Source organism: Oncorhynchus mykiss, chromosome 23, assembly GCF_057628025.1.
Source record: "Oncorhynchus mykiss isolate SJ-2025 chromosome 23, ASM5762802v1, whole genome shotgun sequence".
Taxonomy (NCBI): domain Eukaryota; kingdom Metazoa; phylum Chordata; class Actinopteri; order Salmoniformes; family Salmonidae; genus Oncorhynchus; species Oncorhynchus mykiss.
In genome coordinates this window covers 34075737-34099569 of record NC_143044.1, presented here as the reverse complement: position 1 = coordinate 34099569, position 23833 = coordinate 34075737, and the positions used below count along the sequence as shown (strand labels likewise).

Genomic DNA, 23833 nt, shown 5'->3' with positions numbered 1-23833 from the left:
CTGCCACCCCTGTGCTTCACGGTTTGGATGGTGTTCTACGGCTTGCAAGCCTCCCCCCTCTTCCTCTAAACATAAAATCAAATCAAATTTTATTCACATTTAGTCACATACACATGGTTAGCAGATGTTAATGCGAGTGTAGCGAAATGCTTGTGCTTCTAGTTCCGACAATGCAGTAATAACCAACAAGTAATCTAACTAACAATTCAAAAACTACTGTCTTATACACACACGAGTGTAAGGGGATAAATAATATGTACATAAAGATATATGAATGAGTGATGGTAGAGAGCAGCATAGCCAAGATACAGTAGATGGTATCAAGTACAGTATATACATGAGATGAGTATGTAAACAAAGTGGCATAGTTAAAGTGGCTAGTGATACATGTATTACATAAAGATGCAGATGATATAGAGTACAGTATATACGTATACATATGAGATGAATGTAGGGTATGTAAACATTATATTAGGTAGCATTGTTTAAAGTGGCTAGTGATATATTTTACATCATTTCCCATTATTAAAGTGGCTGGAGTTGAGTCAGTGTGTTGGCAGCAGCCACTCAATGTTAGTGGTGGCTGTTTAACAGTCTGATGGCCTTGAGACAGAAGCTGTTTCAGTCTCTCGGTCCCAGCTTTGATGCACCTGTACTGACCTCGCCTTCTGGATGATAGCGGGGTGAACAGGCAGTGGCTCGGGTGGTTGTTGTCCTTGATGATCTTTGTGGCCTTCCTGTAACGTCGGGTGGTGTAGGTGTCCTGGAGGGCAGGTAGTTTGCCCCCGGTGATGCGTTGTGCAGACCTCACTACCCTCTGGAGAGCCTTACGGTTGTGGGCGGAGCAGTTGCCGTACCAGGCGGTGATACAGCCCGCCAGGATGCTCTCGATTGTGCATCTGTAGAAGTTTGTGAGTGCTTTTGGTGACAAGCCAAATTTCTTCAGCCTCCTGAGGGTGAAGAGGCGCTGCTGCGCCTTCTTCACAATGCTGTCTGTGTGAGTGGACCAATTCAGTTTGTCTGTGATGTGTATGCCGAGGAACTTAAAACTTGCTACCCTCTCCACTACTGTTCCATCGATGTGGATAGGGGGGTGTTCCCTCTGCTGTTTCCTGAAGTCCACAATCATCTCCTTAGTTTTGTTGACGTTGAGTGTGAGGTTATTTTCCTGACACCACACTCCGAGGGCCCTCACCTCCTCCCTGTAGGCCGTCTCGTCGTTGTTGGTAATCAAGCCTACCACTGTTGTGTCGTCCGCAAACTTGATGATTGAGTTGGAGGCGTGCGTGGCCACGCAGTCGTGGGTGAACAGGGAGTACAGGAGAGGGCTCAGAACACACCCTTGTGGGGCCCCAGTGTTAAGGATCAGCGGGGTGGAGATGTTGTTGCCTACCCTCACCACCTGGGGGCGGCCTGTCAGGAAGTCCAGTACCCAGTTGCACAGGGCGGGGTCGAGACCCAGGGTCTCGAGCTTGATGACGAGCTTGGAGGGTACTATGGTGTTAAATGCCGAGCTGTAGTCGATGAACAGCATTCTCACATAGGTATTCCTCTTGTACAGATGGGTTAGGGCAGTGTGCAGTGTGGTTGAGATTGCATCGTCTGTGGACCTATTTGGGCGGTAAGCAAATTGGAGTGGGTCTAGGGTGTCAGGTAGGGTGGAGGTGATATGGTCCTTGACTAGTCTCTCAAAGCACTTCATGATGACGGAAGTGAGTGCTACGGGGCGGTAGTCGTTTAGCTCAGTTACCTTAGCTTTCTTGGGAACAGGAACAATGGTGGCCCTCTTGAAGCATGTGGGAACAGCAGACTGGGATAAGGATTGATTGAATATGTCCGTAAACACACCAGCCAGCTGGTCTGCGCATGCTCTGAGGGCGAGGCTGGGGATGCCGTCTGGGCCTGCAGCCTTGCGAGGGTTAACACGTTTAAATGTTTTACTCACCTCGGCTGCAGTGAAGGAGAGGCCGCATGTTTTGGTTGCAGGCCGTGTCAGTGGCACTGTATTGTCCTCAAAGCGGGCAAAAAAGTTATTTAGTCTGCCTGGGAGCAAGACATCCTGGTCCGTGACGGGGCTGGTTTTCTTTTTGTAATCTGTGATTGACTGTAGACCCTGCCACATACCTCTCGTGTCTGAGCCGTTGAATTGAGATTCTACTTTGTCTCTATACTGACGCTTAGCTTGTTTGATTGCCTTGCGGAGGGAATAGCTACACTGTTTGTATTCGGTCATGTTTCCGGTCACCTTGCCCTGATTAAAAGCAGTGGTTCGCGCTTTCAGTTTCACGCGAATGCTGCCATCAATCCACGGTTTCTGGTTTGGGAATGTTTTAATCGTTGCTATGGGAACGACATCTTCAACACACAATCTAATGAACTCGCACACCAAATCAGCGTATTCATCAATGTTGTTGTCTGACGCAATACGAAACATATCCCAGTCCACGTGATGGAAGCAGTCTTGGAGTGTGGAGTCAGATTGGTCGGACCAGCGTTGAACAGACCTCAGCGCGGGAGCTTCTTGTTTTAGTTTCTGTCTGTAGGCTGGAAGCAACAAAATGGTGTCGTGGTCAGCTTTTCCGAAAGGAGGGCGGGGCAGGGCCTTATATGCGTCGCGGAAGTTAGAATAGCAGTGATCCAAGGTTTTGCCAGCCCTGGTTGCGCAATCGATATGCTGATACAATTTTGTTTTCAGATTAGCCTTGTTAAAATCCCCAGCTACAATGAATGCAGCCTCAGGATGTATGGATTCCAGTTTGCAAAGTGTCAAATAAAGTTTGTTCAGAGCCATCGATGTGTCTGCTTGGGGGGGAATATATACGGCTGTGATTATAATCGAAGAGAATTCCCTTGGTCATTATGGCCAAACAGTTCTATTTTTGTTTCATCAGACCAGAGGACAACTCTCCAAAAAGTACAATCTTTGTCCCCATGTGCAGTTGCAAACTGTAGTCTGGCTATTTTTTATGGCGGTTTTGGAGCAGTGGCTTCTTCCTTGCTGAGTGGCCCATCAGGTTGTGTCGATATAGGACTCGTTTTTACTGTGGATATAGATACTTTGTACCCGTTTCCCCCAGCATCGTCACAAGGTCCTTTGCTGCTGTTCTGGGATTGATTTGCACTTTTCGCACCAAAGTACATTCATCTCTAGGAGACAGAACACACCTCCTTCCTGAGCGGTATGACGGCTGCGTGGTCTCATGGTGTTTATACTTGCGTACTATCGTTTGTACAGATGAACATGGTACCTTCAGGCATTTGGAAATTGCTACAAGGATGAACCAGACTTGTGGGGGTCTACAATTTTTTTCTGAGGTCTTCTTTTGATTTTCCCATGATGTCAAGCAAAGAGGCACTGAGTTTGAAGGTAGGCCTTGAAATACATCCACAGGAACAACTCCAATTGACTCAAATGGATGAAATTCTGTAATTTTCCAAGCTGTTTAAAAGGCACAGTCAACTTAGTGTATGTAAACGTCTGACCCACTGGAATTGCGATAGTGAATTATAAGTGAAATAATCAGTCTAAACAATTGTTAGAAAAATTACTTGTCATGCAAAGTAGATGTCCTCACCGCCTTGCCAAACCATAGTTTGTTAACAAGAAATTTGTGGAGTGGTTGAAAAACAAGTTAATGACGCCAACCTAACTATGTTAACTTCCGACTTCAACTGTGTGTATAAATATAAAAAACTACATTTGACATTTTGTCACTTAGCAGACACTTATGCAGAGCGACTTACATAAGTGAGTGTATACATTTTTTGTACTAGTCCCCAGTGGGAATCTAACCCACAACCCCGGTGTTGCATGCCCCATGCTCTACCAAAAGAGCCACATTGTACTATATTGGTCCTGAGGCAGCAGGCCGGCTGCACAGTAATGTTTTCTAAAGGTCATAGGTCACAGAGGAGAAAACAGCTTGGGGATGTGATGAAAGGAGGAGTACGTCCAAAATGGCAATCTATTCCCTATATAGAGCAATATTTTCAAAAGTAGTGCACTATATAGGGAATAGGATGCCATTTGGGACTCAAGTGGAGAGGGTGATGAAAGGAGGAGGGTGAGGTGAAAGTGGTTTCCCCCCAATTAAATTGTTTGTCAAAGCCTTCAAAGGGTTAGTCAGTTTGTTTCAAATCAATAGTCAGTGAGAAGGCTTGTCCCGACACCAGACATCATTAATTCTCTCTTGCTCAGAAATAGATGTACTTCTCCTTCAATGCCTGAAATGTAGTGAGTGCCTCTTCTCTGTCTGGTGTTACCTGTGAGAAAGCATCACAATGAATATATTCTAATTAGGATAGAACATTCGGGCATTAGGATGGAGTACTAGGTATTAAAGAAGGAGAAAATGTTTAAACTACAATGTATAATTTGTTTGACTGTCCTCTGATGCGTGCACACACAGCAAATAGCCTGCGTCACTGCTTGGTATGGCAAGAGCACCGCCCTCAATCATATGGCGCTACAGAGGGTTGTGCAGACAGCCCATTACATCACTGGGGCAAAGCTCCTTGCCAACCAGGACATCTATATCAGGCAGTGTGGAAGGAAGGCCCGGAATATCGTTAAAGACGCCAACCACCCAAGCCAGACTATTTTAATTTCTTCCGCACGGCAATCGGTACATCAAGTCTAGCACCAACAGGCTCCTGAACAACTTCTACCCCCAAGCAAGAAGACTGCTAAATAGCTACACATACAGAGTTAACCCATCTTTATTGACCTTTTTCTTTTTAACACCGTCTCGATGCACACTCACTCCATCTCCTAACTCACACATACATTTATACTGACTACACACACACACACACACTCGCAAGCTGCTGCTACTGTTTATATTACATCCTGTTGATTAGTCAGGAAAGTAGTCAGACCTTCAGTTTCCACATTGTTATGTTAGTCTTAATCTAAAATGTAAAAATAATTTCCCCCTTCAATCTAGACACAATACCCAACAATAACAAAGCGAAAACAGGTTTAGACATTAGCTAACGTAAAAAAAAAAAATTAAATCACTGAAATATCATATTTACATACAGTAGAATGAGTAGGTGTCCAAACCTTTGCTTGGTAGTTACTTTTACTATTTTCTACATCATAGGATAATGAAGACATGAAAACTATGAAATATTGTGTAAGGTGCTGTAAAAGCTAATTATTAGCTCGTCGTCTCAGCTAAGGCTGGAAAGAGCTAACAAAACCTTGATAGTGCTGCTGCAAGTTGGTTATATATATATATATATTTTTTTTTTAAGTCTGTCACATCTGAATGTGGAATGTGTTTTGTTGGTTGAAAAACAAAAATGAATAATGTAGTAGCCAAAACAGTGTTAAAACAATTTTAGATTCAAAGGAGTCACCCTTTGCTTTTCCAGGATGACAGAGTTCCCACATATGCTGAGCACTTGTTGAATGCTTTTCCTTCACTCGGTGGCCCAACTCATCCCAATTGGGTTGAGGGATTGTGGAGGCCAAGTCATCTAATGCAGCACTCCATATCTCTCCTTGGTCAAATAGCCCTTACACAGCCTGGAGGTGTGTTTTGGGTCATTGTCCTGTTGAAAAACAAAATGATAGTGGGACTAAGCACAAACCAGATGGGAGGGCATATCACTGCAGAATGGTGTAGTAGACATGCTGGTTAAGTGTGCTTTGAATTCTAAATAAAATCGCTGACAGTGTCACCAGTAAAGCACCCCCAAACCTCCATGCTTCACTTTGGGAACCACACATACGGAGATCAACCGTTCCCCTACTCTGCGTCACAGAGACACGGCGGTTGGAACCAAAAATCTCAAATTTGGATTCCATCGGTCAAATGTCCATTGCTCCTATTTCTTGGCCCAAGAAAGACTAACTAATGAACGGATCCTCTGCAGCAGAGGTAACTCAGGGTCTTCCTTTCCTATGGTGGTCCTCATGAGCCAGTTTCATCATAGCGCTTCAGGGTTTTTGAGGCTGCACTTGAAGAAACTGTCAAAGTTCTTTAAAATGTTCTGCATTTACTGACCTTCATATCTTAAAAAGTAATGATTGAATGTTGTTTCTCTTTACTGATTTGAAATTCTTACCATAATATGGATTTGGTCTTTTACCAAATAGGGCCATCTTCTGTATACCACCCTTGTCACAACAACTGATTGGCTCAAACGCATTAAGGAATGAAATGTCTAATTAACTTAAAGGCACACCTGTTAATTGAAATGCATTCTAGGTGACAGCCTCATGAAGCTGGTTGAGAGAATGCCAAGAGTGTGCAAAGCGGTCTCCACTATTATTCTACAATGTAGAAAAATAGTAAAAATAAAGAAACCTTGGAATGAGGTGTCCAAACTTGACTGTTACGATTGGCACACCTGTATTTGGGGAGTTTCTCCCATTCTTCTCTGCATATCCTCTCAAGCTGTCAGGTTGGATGGGGAACGTCGCTGCACAGCTATTTTCAGGTCTCTCCAGAGATGTTCGATAGGGTTCAAGTCTGGCCTCTGCCTGGGCCACTCAGACTTGTCCAGAAGCCACTCCTGCATTGTCTTGGCTGTGTGCTTAGGGTCGTTGTCCTGTTGGAAGGTGAACATTCACCCCAGTCTGAGGTCCAGTGCGGTCTAAAGAACATTTTCATCAAGGATCTCTGTACTTTGCTCCGTTCATCTTTCCCTTGAGCCTGACTTGTCTCCCAATCGCTGAAAAACATCCCCACTGCATGATGCCACCACCATGCTTCACCGTAGGGATGGTGCCAGGTTTCCTCCAGACGTGACGCTTGGCATTCAGGGCAAAGAGTTTAATCTTGGTTTCATCAGACCAGAGAATCTTGTTTCTCATGGTCAGAGTCCTTTAGTTGCCTTTTGGCAAACGCCAAGCGGCTGTTATGTGCCTTGTACTGAGTGGCTTCCGTCTGGCCACTACCATAACGGCCTGATTGGTCGAGTGCTGTAGAGATGAGAACCTTCCAGAAGGACAACCCCATCTCCACAGAGGAACTCTGGAGCTCTGTCAGAGTCACCTCCCTGCCCAAGGCCCTCCTCCCCCGATTGTTCAGTTTGGACAGGCAGCCAACTCTAGGTAGTCTTAGTGGTGCCAAACCTCCTCCATTTAAGAATGGAGTCCACTGGGGTTCTTGGGGACCTTCAATGCTGCAGACATTTTTTGGTACCCTTCCCTAGATCTGTGCCTCGACACAATCCTGTCTCAGAGCTCTATGGACAATTCCTTTGACCTTATGGCTTGGTTTTTGCTGACATGCACTGTCAACTGTGGGACCATAGACAGGTTTCTGCCTTTCCAAATCATGTCCCATCAATTGAATTTACCACAGGTGGATTCCAATCAACAATGATCAATGGAAACAGGATGCACTCATTTCCAGTCTCATTGCAAAGGGTCTGAATAATTATGCACATTTTAAAAAGTACACATTTAATATAAATATACAAAAATAAAAAACATTTGTTTCATTATGGGGTGTAGATTGAGAGAAAAAATGTATTTAATACTTTTCAGAATAGTAATGAATAAATAACCAAATGTGGAAAAAGGGGTCTGAATACTTTGACTGTGCTGTATCACTCCAATATCCCTGCACATTGTAAATATGGTACTGAACCTGTATATTGTATGCTTACTTATTGTGTTCATATTTGTTTTTTCTAGTATTAAAATTTGATGATTGCATTGTTGGCTTTGAGATAGAGTGCAAGAAAGGCATTTCAACTTGTGTATGTAACATTGAAACAAACTACAAAGAGGGGTGAATGTTTATTCTCATATTATTTTCAACAAGAGTTGTTGCAAATGTCACTTTTTATAGTGCACTACTTTTGACCAGAGCACTTAGTGAATAGGGTGCCCTTTGGGAAGCAGCCATAGAGACGAAAAACTCAACAAGTTTAACCATGGACTTTGCGCCATTGACTACCATTTTAAAATGTAGTCAACTGGGTGGAGATTCCTACTGGTTGGAATAGACCAGCCAATGACGAGAGCATGCTCTTCTTCAAATTGGGTGCTAAGCTTTGTAAATGGCTTTTAAAATTGTAATATATATCCGACACCTAGAGGCCAAAATAAATGACTAGATTTGGGTCAGAACTCCAGCACGTCAGGTAGCGAGCGGTAAATCACCAATATTAGCTTCTTTCAAACACAAAAGAAAATTGACATAAAATGTCGATAACCTCAATGGCGCTGCACATGCCATAATGGCACAGATACAAAGATGAGCCCTCTTTCCATCTCTGTGGACGCGGGCCAGGTATCTCATCCCAGGGTTCTAACAAAATTCAGCCCATCCAGGCCACGGGCCATTAGCTAGCATTAATAGGACTGGTGTGGTCCTTGAAATAAACCAACACTTGAGGATATTTGGTCATGGAGGATCAGTTTATATTCTCTCTGAAACAGGTCACCGCCGCTACCCAACCACTGGTTTAGTCTGCCTTATGGAGGGGTCGTAGCGGTCACACACACACACATTTGTGCATGTATTTACGCTGAACAAATGCAAGTGTTGGTCCCATGTTTAATGAGCTGAAATAAAAGATCCCAGGAATGTTCCAGACACCCTTATAGCTTCTCTCAAATTGTGCACACATTTGTTTACATCCCTGTTAGTGAGCATTTCTCCTTTCCCAAGATAATCCATCCACCTGACAGGTGTGGTGGAACATTACACAGGTGCATCTTGTGCTGGGGACAATAAAAGACAACTCAAATGTGCAGTTGTCACAACACCACAGATGTCGCAAGCTGTTGCCAGAGAATTTAAATATATTTCTCTACCATAAGCCGCCTCCAATGTAATTTCAGAGAATTTGGCAGTACGTCCAGCCGGCTAACAACCACAGACCACATGTATGGTGTCATGTGGGCAAGCAGTTTGCTGATGTCAACGTTGTGAACAGAGTGCCCCACGGTGGCAGTGGGGTTATAAGCAGAAATAAGCGGCGGACAATGAACACAATTGCATTAAAACATCAATGGCAATTTTAATGCACAGAGATAAAGTGACAATATCCTGAGGCCCATTTTTTTTGGAGGGGGCCATCTATTTCCAGTCATGTGACAGCAATAGATTAGGACCCAATTTATTTATTTTAATCCACTGATTCCATTATATGAACCCGGTAAAATCTTTTAAAATTGTTGCATTTATATACACACTTTTGATCAGTGATTAAATATAATACACTAACTTGACTGTGCCTTTAAACAGCTTGAAAATTTCAGAAAATGTCATGACTTTAGAAGCTTCTGATAAGCTAATTTACATAATTTGAGTCAATTGAAATTGTACCTGTGGATGTATTTCAAGGCCTACCTTCAAACGCAGTGCCTCCTTGCTTGGCATCATGGGAAAATCAAAAGAAAATCAGCCAAGACTTCAGAAAATAATTTAGACCTCCACAAGTCTCGTTCATCCTTGGCAGCAATTTCCAAATGCCTGAAGGTACCAAGTTCATCTGTACAAACAATAGTACACAGGGATAAACACCATGGGACGACTCCGCTGTCAAACCACTCACGTAGGAGAAGCGGTCTGTCTCCTAGAGATGGACGTACTTTGGTGCGAAGTGTAAAATCAATCCCAGAACAGCAGCAAAGGACCTTGTGAAGATGCTGGAGGAAACCGGTAGAAAACGATATATATCCACAGTAAAATGAGTTATAGCGACAACCTGATAGGCCACTCCGCAAGGAAGAAGCTTCTGCTCCAAAACCACCATAAAAAAAGCCAGACTATGGTTTGCAACTGCACATGGGGACAGACAAAGATTGTACTTTTTGGAGAAATGTCCACTGGTCTGATGAAACAAAAATAGAACCGTTTGGCCATACTGACCATCGTTATGTTTGGAGGAAAAAGGGGGAGGCCTGCAAGCAAAATAACATCATCCCAACCGTGAAGCACGGAGGTGGCAGCATCATGTTGTGGGGGTGCTTTGCAACAGGAGGGACTGGTGCACTTCACAAAATGGATGGCGTCATGAGGGAAGAAAATTGTGGATATATTGAAGCAATATCAAGACATCAGTCAGGAAGTTAAAGCTTGGTCGCAATTGGACAATGACCCCAAGCATACTTCCACAGTTGTGGCAAAATGGCTTAAGGACAACAAAGTCAAGGTATTGGAATGGCCATCAAAGCCCTGACCTCAATCCTATAGAAATTTTGTTGGCAGAACTGAAAATGTGTGCGAGCAAGGAGGCCTACAAACCTGACTCAGTTACACCAGCTCTGTTAGGGGAAATGGGCCAAAATTCACCCAACTTATTGTGGGAAGCTTGTGGAAGGCTTCCCGAATCATTCCATGTTTAAATTGTTTAAGGCAATGCTACCAAATACTAACTGAGTGTATGTAAACTTCTGACCCACTGGGTATGTGATGAAAGAAATAAAAGCTTAAATAAAATCACTATTAGTCTGACATTTTGCATTCTTAAAATAAAGTGGTGATCTAACTGACCTAAGACAGGGAATTTTTACTAGGATTATAATGTCTAGAATTGTGAAAAACTGAGTTTAAATGTATCTGGCTAAGGTTTATGTAAACTTCAACTGTGTGTGTGTGTGTATATGTATATATATATATATATATAAAACATTTAATTATTTTGAGAGTGCGTGTATATGCATGTTTCTATGAGAGCAAGAGAGACAGGCTTCTTCTCCGTCTGTAGTCTCCAGGGAGGATTGAGATTTGAAGCAGTCTGAATACAAAGCCTTTGAGACCTCTCGTTCTCTCATCTCAGAGGTTGCTACCAGCATCCTGCTGATGGGGATTCATAATGCGCTGAGCGCGTGTCATATATATATAAATAAAATCAATTGCAGCTCTCCTGCTGGGGCAACCAGTGTGAACTTTAAAACACACAGGGAGTGCTTTGCACCACTCAGGTCTCCTAACAGCACTGCTATACGCATGTGAGGATGTGATCTCTAGCCAATCGCGCATCCCAAATGACACCCTATTCCCTACATACTACCTTGGACCAGAGTCCTAGTCCAAAGTAATGCACTATAAAAGGGACTAGGGTTCCATTTGGGACACAATTATAAAGCTTCAAAGAGGGAGGGGGATTCAAAGAAAACAGCTGTGAAAGAAATAGCTGTGAGGGAGAGCATGCTCTTAACTGCTCTCTGAACATGCTGTACATGTGCAATTGAGACACCCACATCGTAATTATAAAACACCAGAACGCCCACATGCATAGAAATGTGGGTATATTTGTTCCACCCATAATCAGTTCAGTGGTGTTTCGTTGGTGGTTCTAGCGCCAGCTGCTGGCAGAGACTGACAATAACAGGGGGATATTACTATTAAAGGAGAAGGACATTTAATTGACTGCATCAGCCATCGTGAGACAGCATCATGCTTAAAATACAGAGGAGACGAGACATAAGGAATAATAACCAATGTGATTACTGACTGATGTTAACCAAAGCCACAATCTAGACATATTTTTAAATACCTGGGGTGGCCCAGGTTTTATAACCACTAAAACCTGGGCCGCTAAACTAGTGGTTAGAGCATTGGGCCAGTAACCGAAAGATTGCTAGATTGAATCCCCGAGCTGACAAGGTAAAAATCTGTTCCTAGGCCATCATTGTAAATAAGAATGTTATCAGACTTGCCTAGTTAAAATAAGTAGGATTCATGTAGGTTTTGATAAATTCTGACAGCCTCCTAAACTCAACTGAATATCTCAGTTGAGAGCCTTGCCTTTCGGGGGGGGATAGTGTGATTTAATATACAACAATTAATCATTGCAAGGCTGAGAAACATGGCAGTTGAGGTGTGCTGTTTTGTCTGGTGTCAATGATGGATGTGGGTCTATGACCTTCGACCTCTACGTCCTGCTCCCTGACTCAGTATGACCCGAATGGGTTTCTGTAGATGCCTCGAGTACTGTACTACAATACATATAGATACAGCACTCTGTAAAACAGACTGACTGGGGTTGGGGCTGTAGTGTGTGAGATTTAGTGGTCTATCTACACACTCAGCCAAGCATGAGTGCATCCACTGAAGTGGCACGATGGATAGCACATGCAGCCTGACACGCACGCTTGCATGCACACAGACATGCAACGCGCCGCCAGACACACAGCCGTTCACTCCTTCCCTGCCTGACACACCAGGATGGATCCGTTGGGGGTTTCCAACACTCACGATTCCCTCGTTAGAAAGAGGGGGGGATAGAAACAGAGATTGAAGGAGGGGGAATAGAAAGAGCAATAGACATAAAGAGGGAGGGACAGAGGGAGGAATGAATACAAATAGGGGATTCAAGTGTGTTTACAGAGCCAAATGTATCACACAGACAGAGCCAGGAGCCATAATGTTTAGCTTGTACTCGGAGACGAGAGGAGGCAGGAAGAACCTTTGTTCTTTTCTTCACAGTAAGCAGGTGGAACTGCACCACACCAGCAGGTGAGTGTGTGTCTGTTTACGCGTTTTTGTGTGTGTACACAGGGGGCGGTGTGTGTGACAGACGAAAGGAGAGGCACCTCCACTGATCTCCTGTGTTGTGTGCGATGATCCTCAACCCTGCCTGATCCCCCACCCCTCTCCCCCACTGCAGAGTCAGCCCGGTCACCATAGGGCTCTGGTCAGAAGTAGTGCACTGTCGGGACTAGGGTGCCATTTGGGACGCAATGTCTCTCCTCCCAACCATCCATCCATCCATCTAGAATGCTAATAAGAGCCAGCTACTAAAACACACCGACACACAGTCCCTTGCATAATTCATACAGCAGCAGCGGGTCACTCTGCATAATGAGCAGTTTACTCTGGTTCTGGATGCCATTGTGACACCGCTAATCTGCATTTAGCACAGAGGAGAAAATAAAACAGAACGAGGGATGAGCGGAGAGCTTATGAACTTAATTGCTGTGAGCAAACAACCTCTGAAAGTGGTCATGCCGTCAGCGCTAAGATGAGAAAGTAATCCATTAATGGACAGACGGAGGCGACCTAAAATGAATGTGTGAACAGGTCCAGTTTAGACCGGAAGCTGTTGAATGTTTCCCTGTGGGCCTTCACTGAAGATGAGATTACAAGGTTTCATTCAGTCATCTAACAGACTAATTGAATGTTCTAGCCTAATTAAACAGTGCCTATGCATTTTAGTCATAATAGTGAATGTGACTCCACAAAACCCATTTAACATAAGAGAAAATGGCATATACTTTTCATGGTTATTGTAATCTTTTGCAGATTTGTGTTTTATAATGTTGTCATGTTAAATCAAGCTAAAGAAGAAAAATATATATATTATTTTTAAATCAACTTGTCACCTGCAGGAGAAAGAGGACAGCCAAGATATTCATTCTGTTTATCCTGCATGGTACTGTAATGTGACCATGAGGTCCCATTTCCAACCACATGGTGGCAGTGTCATACAGATAACATAACCAAAAAAAACTATTGATACATTTCCTTATGCATGTAGTTACATTTAAAAATGTGTTTACTCAGATGATATTAAAAGTGCATGAATAGGCTACTAAATGTAACCAACGCTGTTCAATTCATTATATCAAGTAAAACAAAAAGTCAAGATGCAACTTAAGTACATACTGCCCGATTTTCAAAGCAAAATCTGACTTCATGATCACCAGCTTAAAAAGAGGACAATGTTAAGATGACAAGATAACTACTGAAACCACAGCACATCCTGTGCAAGTCTCACCAACCATCACCATGCCCTCAAATCACTTCTGAAACACTGGAGGTATGCTTAGTACCGTTGAGTGAGCAGCATTCTTTGCAGCATCATTTGAAACCACATGCAATCATATGAACAGGCAATGAGCCTGAGGAGCAGTGGGAACCATTAGAAGAGAAGACTTCCATATATGGAAGACAGACTAATGTGAACAGGCCCTGGATGCGTCCGAAATGGCACCCTATATAGTGGGCCCTAGTCAAAAATAGTGCACTAGGTCAGGGACTAGGGAGCCATATCCTGAGTCTGGTGGTTAGTCAGTGAATGATGGATTATCTGTACCTTATTCATACACTACATTTACTCTGAGGGAGTTTCCACCCCTTTTTTCAACTGTAAATCCTGTATTAGTCCAAGGTAATAACGAAGTAGGCCATTGTGATCGTACTAGACTGGAGGACAAGGCAGTCAGGGATCTTTTGTTGCAACATTGATATACCTTTGATGATTAAAACAGCTATAGCGTTGAAAGAGGTCAATGTAGCTGGATCATGTTTGGATTAATGAGCATTTTCACCTGCTGTCCTGACTGAACAGTATCAGCTAGTATTCATAAAGCGTCTCAGAGTAGAAGCTCAAATATGGAATCAGTTTTGACTTGGACAGGGAGGACCTATTTGAATACAGTTATCAGACTAGTAGTGGTGAACCATTGGCCAGAAATGACAGAGAGAGGAGAGTTGATGGCATAGAAACACAATTACTAGATATTGCACTGTAATATTGCGGAAGTCTGAAGGGATATACCTGTTCTAGTAATTTTATTTCTATGGCCAGATATGACCGGAAGGGGAGTGATGACGGCGTACACAGTACCAGAGATGGTTAATCTATAATGTTAACAGGATTATCTAGATAACTGAATTTAGACAGGACTGGAGTTGAGACCGCCCCGAGAGATATTTGTACCCCTAAAAAAAAAATGGAAAAAGACTAACAGCACTAACCAGTTTGGGTTTGTGAATTTGGAAGTGGCACACAAGGGTAAGCTTTGATAAAAAAGGGCTTGTTTGCCATATACTGCTAATCACCAAGCTCCAAGGTTAAGGTCCAGTTAGACAACTTGGCAGCATGTCAGACTTGTTTGGGTTGCTACAATCAGTGCAGACAAAGGGCTACCAAAAGTAGACCTAAAACTAGGCTAGTCACCACAAGCTAAGTGTGGCAGTACAGTAAACTCTACAACCAAACATGAACTTCCTTGGTTCATAATACTAATACGGTCCAATGACCTGCAGTACAACATGTTGGGCACTGTGTTTAAGGAAAGGCATGACCTGGATTTGAACCTTTATTTAAAAGGATTTATCAAACTGTCCCCTTACTTTTTACTGTATGCCAGATGGCCCAGCACCACCCTCAGACAACTGCTTTCTATTGGTGTAATTCTCATTTCTGGAAAAGCTTAAAATGGAACAAGCAAGGAGTTCGGCAGAGCCAAGTACAAGCTAGCGAGATCCTATTGGCACGGTCTATCATGCATTTGCATATTTCCGTTAGGGAACGCCTACTCTGAAGTGCGCGTGTGCAATAACTCAATTCGCACACCTAAACTTTTGAAAACGTTGGCAAAGGACAAAGTCAATAAAAACATAACTAAAATCTGTTCGGAGCTAAGTTTTGGGAACAGAACTGTATTGAGAGCAAATGTTAAAATCGATGAGAATTTGCAAAATGCTGGCCAAATCCATCGCGTTCCATCTTCTCCCACTGGGTTTCTGTGGAAACACCAAGCGGATGCTTCACATTTATAAATCCGGTGAAATATCTGTCTCATTGTACCATCTGTGGGGGCCAGGACAGAGTTAAGGAAACCCTGACTTTACTGATATCGATCATTACAATAAGCAGCCTATATTAAAGAAATATGAAGTTTGAAATTACATTTGTTTGCTAATATGGGTGATTGTTAACAGGACAATTGATGGCTACAACCATCAAACTAGATCTAGAGTCGGCTTCCTATTTCGCAACAAAGCCTCCTTCAATCATGCTGCCAAACATACCCTCATAAAACTGACTATCCTACCGATCCTCGACGATGTCATTTACAAAATAGCACCCAACACTCCTCAGCAAACTGGATGTAGTCTATCACAGTGCTGTCCGTTTTATCACCAAAGCCCCTTATACTATCCACCACTGTGACCTGTATGCTCTCATTGGCTGGTCCTTAATACATAGCCGTCGCCAAACTCACTGGCTCCAGGTCATCTAAAAAGTTGTTGCTAGGTAAAGCCCCGCCTTATCACAGCTCACCATAGCAACACCCACCCGTAGCACACGCTCCAGCAGGTATATTGCACTGGTCATCCCCAAAGCCAACACTTTTTTTGGCCGCCTTTCCTTCCAGTTCTCAATGACGGGAACGAATTGCAAAAAAATAAGTCAGATCTCCCTCTAACTTTAAGCATCAGCTGTCAGAGCAGCTTACCAATCACTGCACACAGCCAATCTGTAAATAGCACACCCAACTACCTCATCCCCATATTATTACTAACCCTCTTGCACCCCAGTAGCTCTACTTGCACATCACTCCAGTATCAATGCTAAATTGTAATTATTACACCTCTATTGCATACATTTGCACACACTGTACATGGAGTTTTCTATTGTGTTATTGACTGTACGTTTGTTTATCCCATGTGTAACACCTTTTTGTCGCACTGCTTTGCTTTACCTTGAACAGTTCGCAGTTGTAAATGAGAACTTGTTCAACTGGCCTACATGTTTAAATAAAATCAAAACTAGTATTAGTACTGTGTTCCGATAATGATAAATAAGTTTAAAACATTTATGTGCATCAATATGGACTTGTCCATATCACCCAGCTCTAGTTTCCACAAGTAAATGAGTAGACTGTGGCAGTTGAGTAAGCTGTAGTGTAGGCAATAACCGAGGGATACTTCCCACTACTTATCTTACTTATAGCAAGTAAATGTATATTATGAAGCATTTTATATCAGCAGTTGTCAAAGTGCTTTCCAGATACCCAGCCTAAAATCAAAAAGAGCAAGCAATGAAGAGGCAGAAGCACAGTGGCTAGGAAAAACTCCTTAGAAGGTAGGAACCTAGGAAGAAATCTAGAGAGGAACCAGGTGACGAGGGGTTATACACTATAGTCTACAAAAATAAGGTTCACTAAATAGGTTTCCTCTATACTGAACTATTCCAACAGAGCCGGTCCTTGTGATGTGGAAACGGCGACAAAGAATGTAGCCATTGTTGTTGAGGACAGAACAGAACTGCATAGTATCTGTGATGCCAAAGATAACACTATTCTCTTTGTGTCTGATGTTCTGCCTGCTGGGGAGACAATTACACTGCTGATAAGGCTGCTTTACAGTAGAAGCACCACACCTGGACTACTGGTCAGTGATCTGGCATGCAATAGCACAAATAGTAGATCTCTAAAGGGTCCATGTAAATAATACAAGCTTCAAACCAGTTTCACTTGGTAAACATTTACTTCATTATTCCACGGCACGCTTTTAGCCACATCTCCTTGTTTTCTTATGATGCAGAGAAAAAAAAGTATCCACCCAAAGCAATAGCCTAAAACTTTCCATAATGCAAAGTTTTAGCATGAAGCGAAACTTTTTTTTTTTTTTTTTTTACGTATTACAGTACTACTGTGGATTATTGGGTTCCCCCTTTAGAGATCTCTAGGGAGTACCCTGCCCTCCGCAGCAAGCACATCACATGGTACATGGAAAAAGAGGAAATTAAAAGGAATTCAGTGCCCAAATTTTTTACACAAGCTTTTTGGCTATAGGTACACTATGTATCTATACAAAAGTATGTGGACATCCCTTCAAATTAGTGGATTCGGCTATTTCTGCCACACCCGTTGCTGACCGGTGTATAAAATCGAGCACAGGGGTATGCAATGTCCATAGACAAACAATGGCAGTAGAATGGCCTTACTGAAGAGTGGCCTCACTCAGTGACTTTCAACGTACAGTAGCACCATCATAGGATGCCACCTTTCCAACAAGTCAGTACGTCAAATTTCTGCCCTGGTCAACTGTAAGTGCTGTGATTGTGAAGTGGAAAAGTCTTGGAGCAACAACGGCTCAGCCGCGAAGTAGTAGGCCACACAAGCGCACTAAACGGGACCGCAGTGCTGAAATGCGTAAAAATCGTCTGTCCCTAGTTGCAACTCACTACCAAGTGCCTCTGGAAGCAACGTCAGCACAAGAACAGTTAGTCGGGAGCTTCATGAAATGAGTTTCCATGGCCGAGCAGCCGCACGCAAGCCTCAGATTCCCATGCGCTATACCTGCCGTCGGCTGGAGTGGTATAAAACTTGCCGCCATTGTACTCTGGAGCAGCGGAAACGCCTTTCTCTTTACTATCTGGCAGTCCGACAGCCGAATCTGGGTTTGATGGATGCCAGGAGAATGCTACCTGCCCCAATGATTAGTGACAACTGTAAAGATTGGTGGAGGAGGAATAATGATCTGGGGCCGTTTTTCATGGTTCAAGCTAGGCCCCTTAGTTCCAGTGAAAAGAAGTCAACGCTGCAGCATACAATGGCATTCTAGACGATTCTGTGCTTCCAACTTTGTGGTAACAGTTTTGGGAAGGCTCTTTCCTGTTTCAGCATGACAATGCCCTCATGCACAAAGTCCATAAAGAAATGATTTGCCGAAATCGGTGTGGAAGAACTTGACTGGCTTGCACAGAACCCTTACTTCAACCCCATTGAACATCTTTGGGATGAATTGGAATGCAGACTGCAAGCCAGGCCTAATCATTCAACCCCACTAATGCTCTTGTAGCTGAATGGAAGCATGTACCTGCAGCAATGTCCCAACATCTAGTGGAACACCTTCCCAGAGGAATGGAGGCTTGGGGCCCCCCCAACTCCATATTAAAGCCCATGATTTTGGAAGGAGACGTTCGACGATCAGGTGTCCACATACTTTTGTCCATACAACTTAGTGTAGGTAGCATAGCTGTATCAAAAACAGACCACAGGCTTGTCAACTGAACTGCTGCAAGAGGAGTGTATTCACTATGAACCAAACAGATAAAAGAGGGAGGGACAAATTCTTGTTTTCATTGCAAAACATTGCTATGGTGTGCACCAATGAATACGACCCAGGCAATGCAGCCTCTGAAGACCCTCCCACTCACCACACCCCATTTAGAATCCTATGGAGTGCTGACTTCAGAATGGAAAGACTACATATCAGACCATCCCTAAAATCCAGCTCTACTTTGGGTGTCAACAGAAGACATCCAAGGCTCATATATCCTCCTAACACTATGGTATTTTAAGTGCTGCCTAACCCCAAGGCTGAGAGGTTATATTGTTGGTGAATTTGCACCTTGTATAATGAAGGGTGGAGAAGGGTTATTTTTGAGGGTGTGTAACTATCAGCTCCTCCAGCAGAATTTATATTTAGACTACACAGATGTTCAGAGAAAATCATCCCTCCACAGTCAAATGTCAAAGTAACAACTGCTGTGAAGTGCATGCAATTCAATAGTGCACAGCCTACATTTCAACAATATTACATTATTCAAGTCATCTAATTCCTTACCGAAATCCATATATTTCTAATAGTCTACCATTTGGCAGCTTGAATGGTGAACTGTAGCAGAATAATGGAGTCAGTGTCGGTGTGCATTCTTGTGCCTAACGGCCGCATCATGGTGGGAGTTGCATGGGTGTGCCATGGCCATGCTTGAGGACCTCCAGATCAAGTGCAGTTGCCCCGTTACGAAAGGCAGATTATAGACACCCAGGATATGTCCCGAATTGCACCCTATTCCGTATATAGTGCACTACTTTTGACCAGGCCTATAAAGTCGCATACTAAATAGGGAACAGTGACATTTGGGACACACACCCAGTCAGCTATTTTGAGTGCTGCTTATTATGCCAAGATGCTTCTGGAGAAGTATGAATAAACGCTATTTGACTAAATTTGAGTGTAAAAAGTCCATTTTGAAGTGTGTGTTGAATTAGGTTTCCGTTTTAGCGGCCCGTTACTCACATGGCTTTGTGCTTGTCCTCCGCCAGTATCTGGTCATTGGGCTTCAGTCCATACCTATTGAGACGGAAGCAATATTAAAATAACAGTAGAATTTGATAGGATGCATGGTTAGCTTAGGATGCATGGTTAGCTTAGACTAAATGGTTATGTTCAAAACTCACTTGTCAAGGAAGTCCTTGTCCACAACAGCTGAGATGTCCAGCAGGGGGTTGCCCATCCCAAATAGAGCATTTTCACTGTGGAGAGAAGAGAGAAGCATGACTCACACTTCAGTCGGCCTCATCCCCACATCTGGTGTGACAAAGAGTAAATAAAAGTAGTGAAAGTGCTGAAATCCCAGAGTCTTCAGACAATGTTGCCTAAAATGGTGGATCGGCAAATCGCTTAATCGAAACCATGAACATGTTCAGTTCCCCAAAGGTTGTGACCAGACAGATCTAGGGCCTGCCAAGTGAGGCAGTGTGACACCTGTCCCTGTGTTTCTGTGGTGGCTCTGTTACCAGTGGAGCGCATTTGAGGAAGTCCTGTGCTCCTCAGAGTGAAAGGGGTTAAGACAAGTCAAGTCTGTCATCTGAGCTGTTCCCTGTGAGCAACACGTGGGACACATGAGGAATCCTGTACTGAAGAGAGAACACAGGATCTAAGCAGAGGCGAACATATGCATGTCTCACTCTATCAAACTAAACCATATCCTCTGAACTGTCAGTCTTAAAAGAGAACAATGGAAGATTGCTGAGCTAGGATCAGTTTTGCCTTTTAGATAATGAATAAGATTACATGGACAGGGAGGACCTAATCCTAGATCAGCACTTCTACTCAGACAGAATATGAATGCATGGTGCAACTGTGTTGGTTATGAAGAATCACACTAAACCCCTATGAGTGTTTCAGCACACTATGGAGAGCCTAAAGTGTTTATTCCACTGACAGCATCATATTTTAGGCACATGCAGCTATCACACAGGTGACACATGAGCTCCACATGTGCCTAACTAACAGCTGAAGGCCTATATAGCAACGTCACCTAATGCATGCACACACAAACAGCAAACCTGAAAAATGAAGGCCAGTGCACATTCCATAATGCATTTCAACTCCATATGGTAATGGGTCTATATAGACAGTAACTGAGGGTACATTTATTTTAATCACACACTTTGAAAGATAGTTATATTTGACAAGGTTTCATAGCTTTGAAAGGTTATGGTCATGTTCTACTCTTATGACAAGATAACTGACCCTCAAATCCTGCAGTTTCTTCCAAGTCATTCCCTAACAAGAAGTCCATAGGATATAGCCGATCACTATGTTTCAGTTATTCCCTTTTTATCTAACCATTATCATTGGAATAACAGGAGAAACATGACACATAATATACAAAAATGATTATTTCCTTCCCAGCAATATAACAGTCTTACCTTGCAGTAGTCATTTTGTCAGTATAGGTTGATTATAGCTTTAGCCTAACAAACTGGTGAAGCTACCACTCAATTCCAACCAGCAATAGCAGCGTGATAATTTCTCAGCAATTTCGACTAAAACTGGAACCTCCTCGAATACGGTTTCCAAAACGGATTGGCTTGAATTGCACTGGGCGGCGCGATATATTTTTTTCTAGGTATGTGGTTGGCTGCACACGTCACCTATTTTCAGTCCTTAGCACGTTTGCATAGCTAGTTAAATAAATAAATATTAGCTTTGCCTAACGTGATACTTTGTTGCACATACTGATTAATAACCGATGTTCAACGTATCCATTTTGCATCATGCATGGAAATGCAGCTGTGGTTAGGGATACAAAGCTTGGACCGTCATGGCCACCATATAAGCATTATAGTGCTCTCTGATGCAATAATTTAAGCACAGCAGCAGAATGACTACTTGTGTAATCTCGTTTCATAAGAGCGCGTGTCAGAACAAGATATTATGCTAATCAATGTATTAACATGCGCCAATATTGTTGCACGTGGAAATTCATAGCAATCTTGCTAGCTACCTGAACCAGTATCGCACAGATCGATACTACTTCACTAGATACCCATATCTGTGCTTGTTTACGAAGCATCACTACAAAGACAATTTATCAGCATTTTATACACACCTGAGCATTGAGTTTCTAAATACGGTTAAATAGTTACACACTTACCCAAGTGCTGTATCTGTCACTCTGCCTTTCTCCATGTTGGCTTCTACAGCCGCACTAATCTCTGCAGTCACAACAACCGTTTTATTGGACAAAAATCTATCACATGCTGGCTTGAGATATTGCCTGAATTAAAACATTTGTGACTCGCTATTCCAGAGTGAGACAGCTTTGATTTCAATTTATAATCAATAGAAAAATGTAGGTAACTTTAGCTAACACCGAGATCACCTGCACCAACCTGGTCTCAGAGCATTTCGTATTATTTTGTACGTATATCCTAGGGCCCTATTAATACATACAAAAATAACCTCAACATGTAAAGCTTATTTCTCTCACATTTGTTTACATCCCTGTTAGTGAGCATTTCTCCTTTGCCAAGGTAATACAGGTGTGACATATTAGGTACACCTGTTAATTGAAATGTATTCCAGGTGACTAACTCAGCTGGTTGCAATAATGCCAAGAGTGTGCAAAGCTGTCATCAAGGCAAAGGGTGGCTACTTTGAACAATCTCAAATCTAAAATATATTTAGATTTGTTTAACACTTTTTTGGTTACTACATGATTCCATTAAAATAAAGTAGTAAAAATAAAGAAAAATCTTTGAATGAGAAGGTGTGTAGGTATATATTTGATTTGTTGAACACTTTTTTAGCTACTACATGATTCCGTGTGTTATTTCATAGTTTTGATGTCTTCCCTATTATTCTAAAATGTATAAAATAGTAAAAATAAAGAAAAACCTTTGAATGAGTAGATGTTCCAAAAACGTTTGACCGGTAGTGTATGTACATGTAGGAACTTTGAGGATCTGGGGACCCATACCAAATCTTTTCAGACTCCTGTGGGGGAATAGGCGTGGTCGTTTCCTCTTCACGACTGTCTTGGTGTGTTTGGACCATGATAGTTTGTTGGTGATGTGGACACCAAGGAACTTGAAGATCTCAACCTCCTCCACTACAGCCCTGTCGATGAGAATGGGGGCATGCTCGGTCCTCCTTTTCCTGTAGTCCACAATCATCTCCTTTGTTTTGATCACGTTGAGGGAGAGGTTGTTATCCTGGCCTTCTACTGTTGTGTCATCGGCAAACTTAAGGATGGTGTTGCAGTCCTGCTTGGCCATGCAATCATGAGTGAACAGGGAGTACAGGAAGGGTCTGAACATGCACCCCTGAGGGGCCCCTGTGTTGAGGATCAGCGTGTTGCCTACCCTTACCCCTGGGGGTGGCCCGTTAGGAAGTCTAGGATCCAGTTGCAGAGTGAGGTGTTTAGGTCCCACGGTCCTTAGCTTAGTGGTGAGCTTTGAGGGCACTATAGTGTTGAACGCTGAGCTGTAGTCAAGTTGAAAATATCAGTGAAGACACTTGCCAGTTGATCAATGCATGCTCGGAGTACACGTCCAAGTAATCCATCTGGCCCTGCGGCCTTGTGAATGTTGACTTGTTTAAAGTTTTTACTCACATCGGCTACGGAGTGCGTGGTCACACAGTCGTCCGGAACAGCTGATGCTCTCATGCATGCTTCAGTGTTGCTTGCATAGAAGTTAGAGTCCCACTCCTTGAATGCGGCAGCTCTACCCTAGAGCTCAGTGCGGATGTTGCCTGTAATCCATGGCATCTGGTTGGGGTATGTATGGTTACTGTGGGGACGACGTCGTTGATGCACTTATTGATGAAGCAAGTGACTGATGTGGGATTTGTGAGATTTGTTTATGACAGTTTGCGGTGGAACACATGAACATGCACCGAATCCAGGTGAAAGCTATGATTCCTTATTGATGCCACTTGTTAAATCTATTTCAATCAGTGTAGATCTGGGGTCCCCAACAGGTCGATCGCATGCTACCAGTAGATCTCAGGCCACCTATGAGTAAGTTGCTTGAAAGTAAATGTTCAATTTTAACATGTTCCACCGCAAACTGTCATAAACATATCTCACAAGTATCAGA

The 23833-nt window shown here is 43.0% G+C and overlaps 1 protein-coding gene across 4 annotated transcripts in view; it reads right to left on the bottom strand.

Annotated features, from left to right (window-relative positions):
- adkb (adenosine kinase b) overlaps positions 1-22146 on the bottom strand; it is a 292724-nt gene extending 270578 nt beyond the window's left edge. The window contains exons 1-4 of one of the 4 annotated variants that reach the window (XM_090217351.1): positions 21886-22139; positions 20240-20359; positions 19901-19975; positions 19740-19793 (exon numbers count right to left, since the gene is read on the bottom strand). In XM_090217351.1, coding sequence (XP_090073477.1) covers positions 19740-19793; positions 19901-19975; positions 20240-20359; positions 21886-21920 — 284 coding nt within the window. In that variant the 5' untranslated portion in view covers positions 21921-22139. Of the gene's footprint in view, positions 1-19739; positions 19794-19900; positions 19976-20239; positions 20360-21157; positions 21582-21885 lie in introns of those variants that run through there. The other 3 variants (XM_021581102.3, XM_021581103.3, XM_021581104.3) reach the window with 3 other exon arrangements.
- Between the last annotated feature and the right edge of the window lie 1687 nt (positions 22147-23833).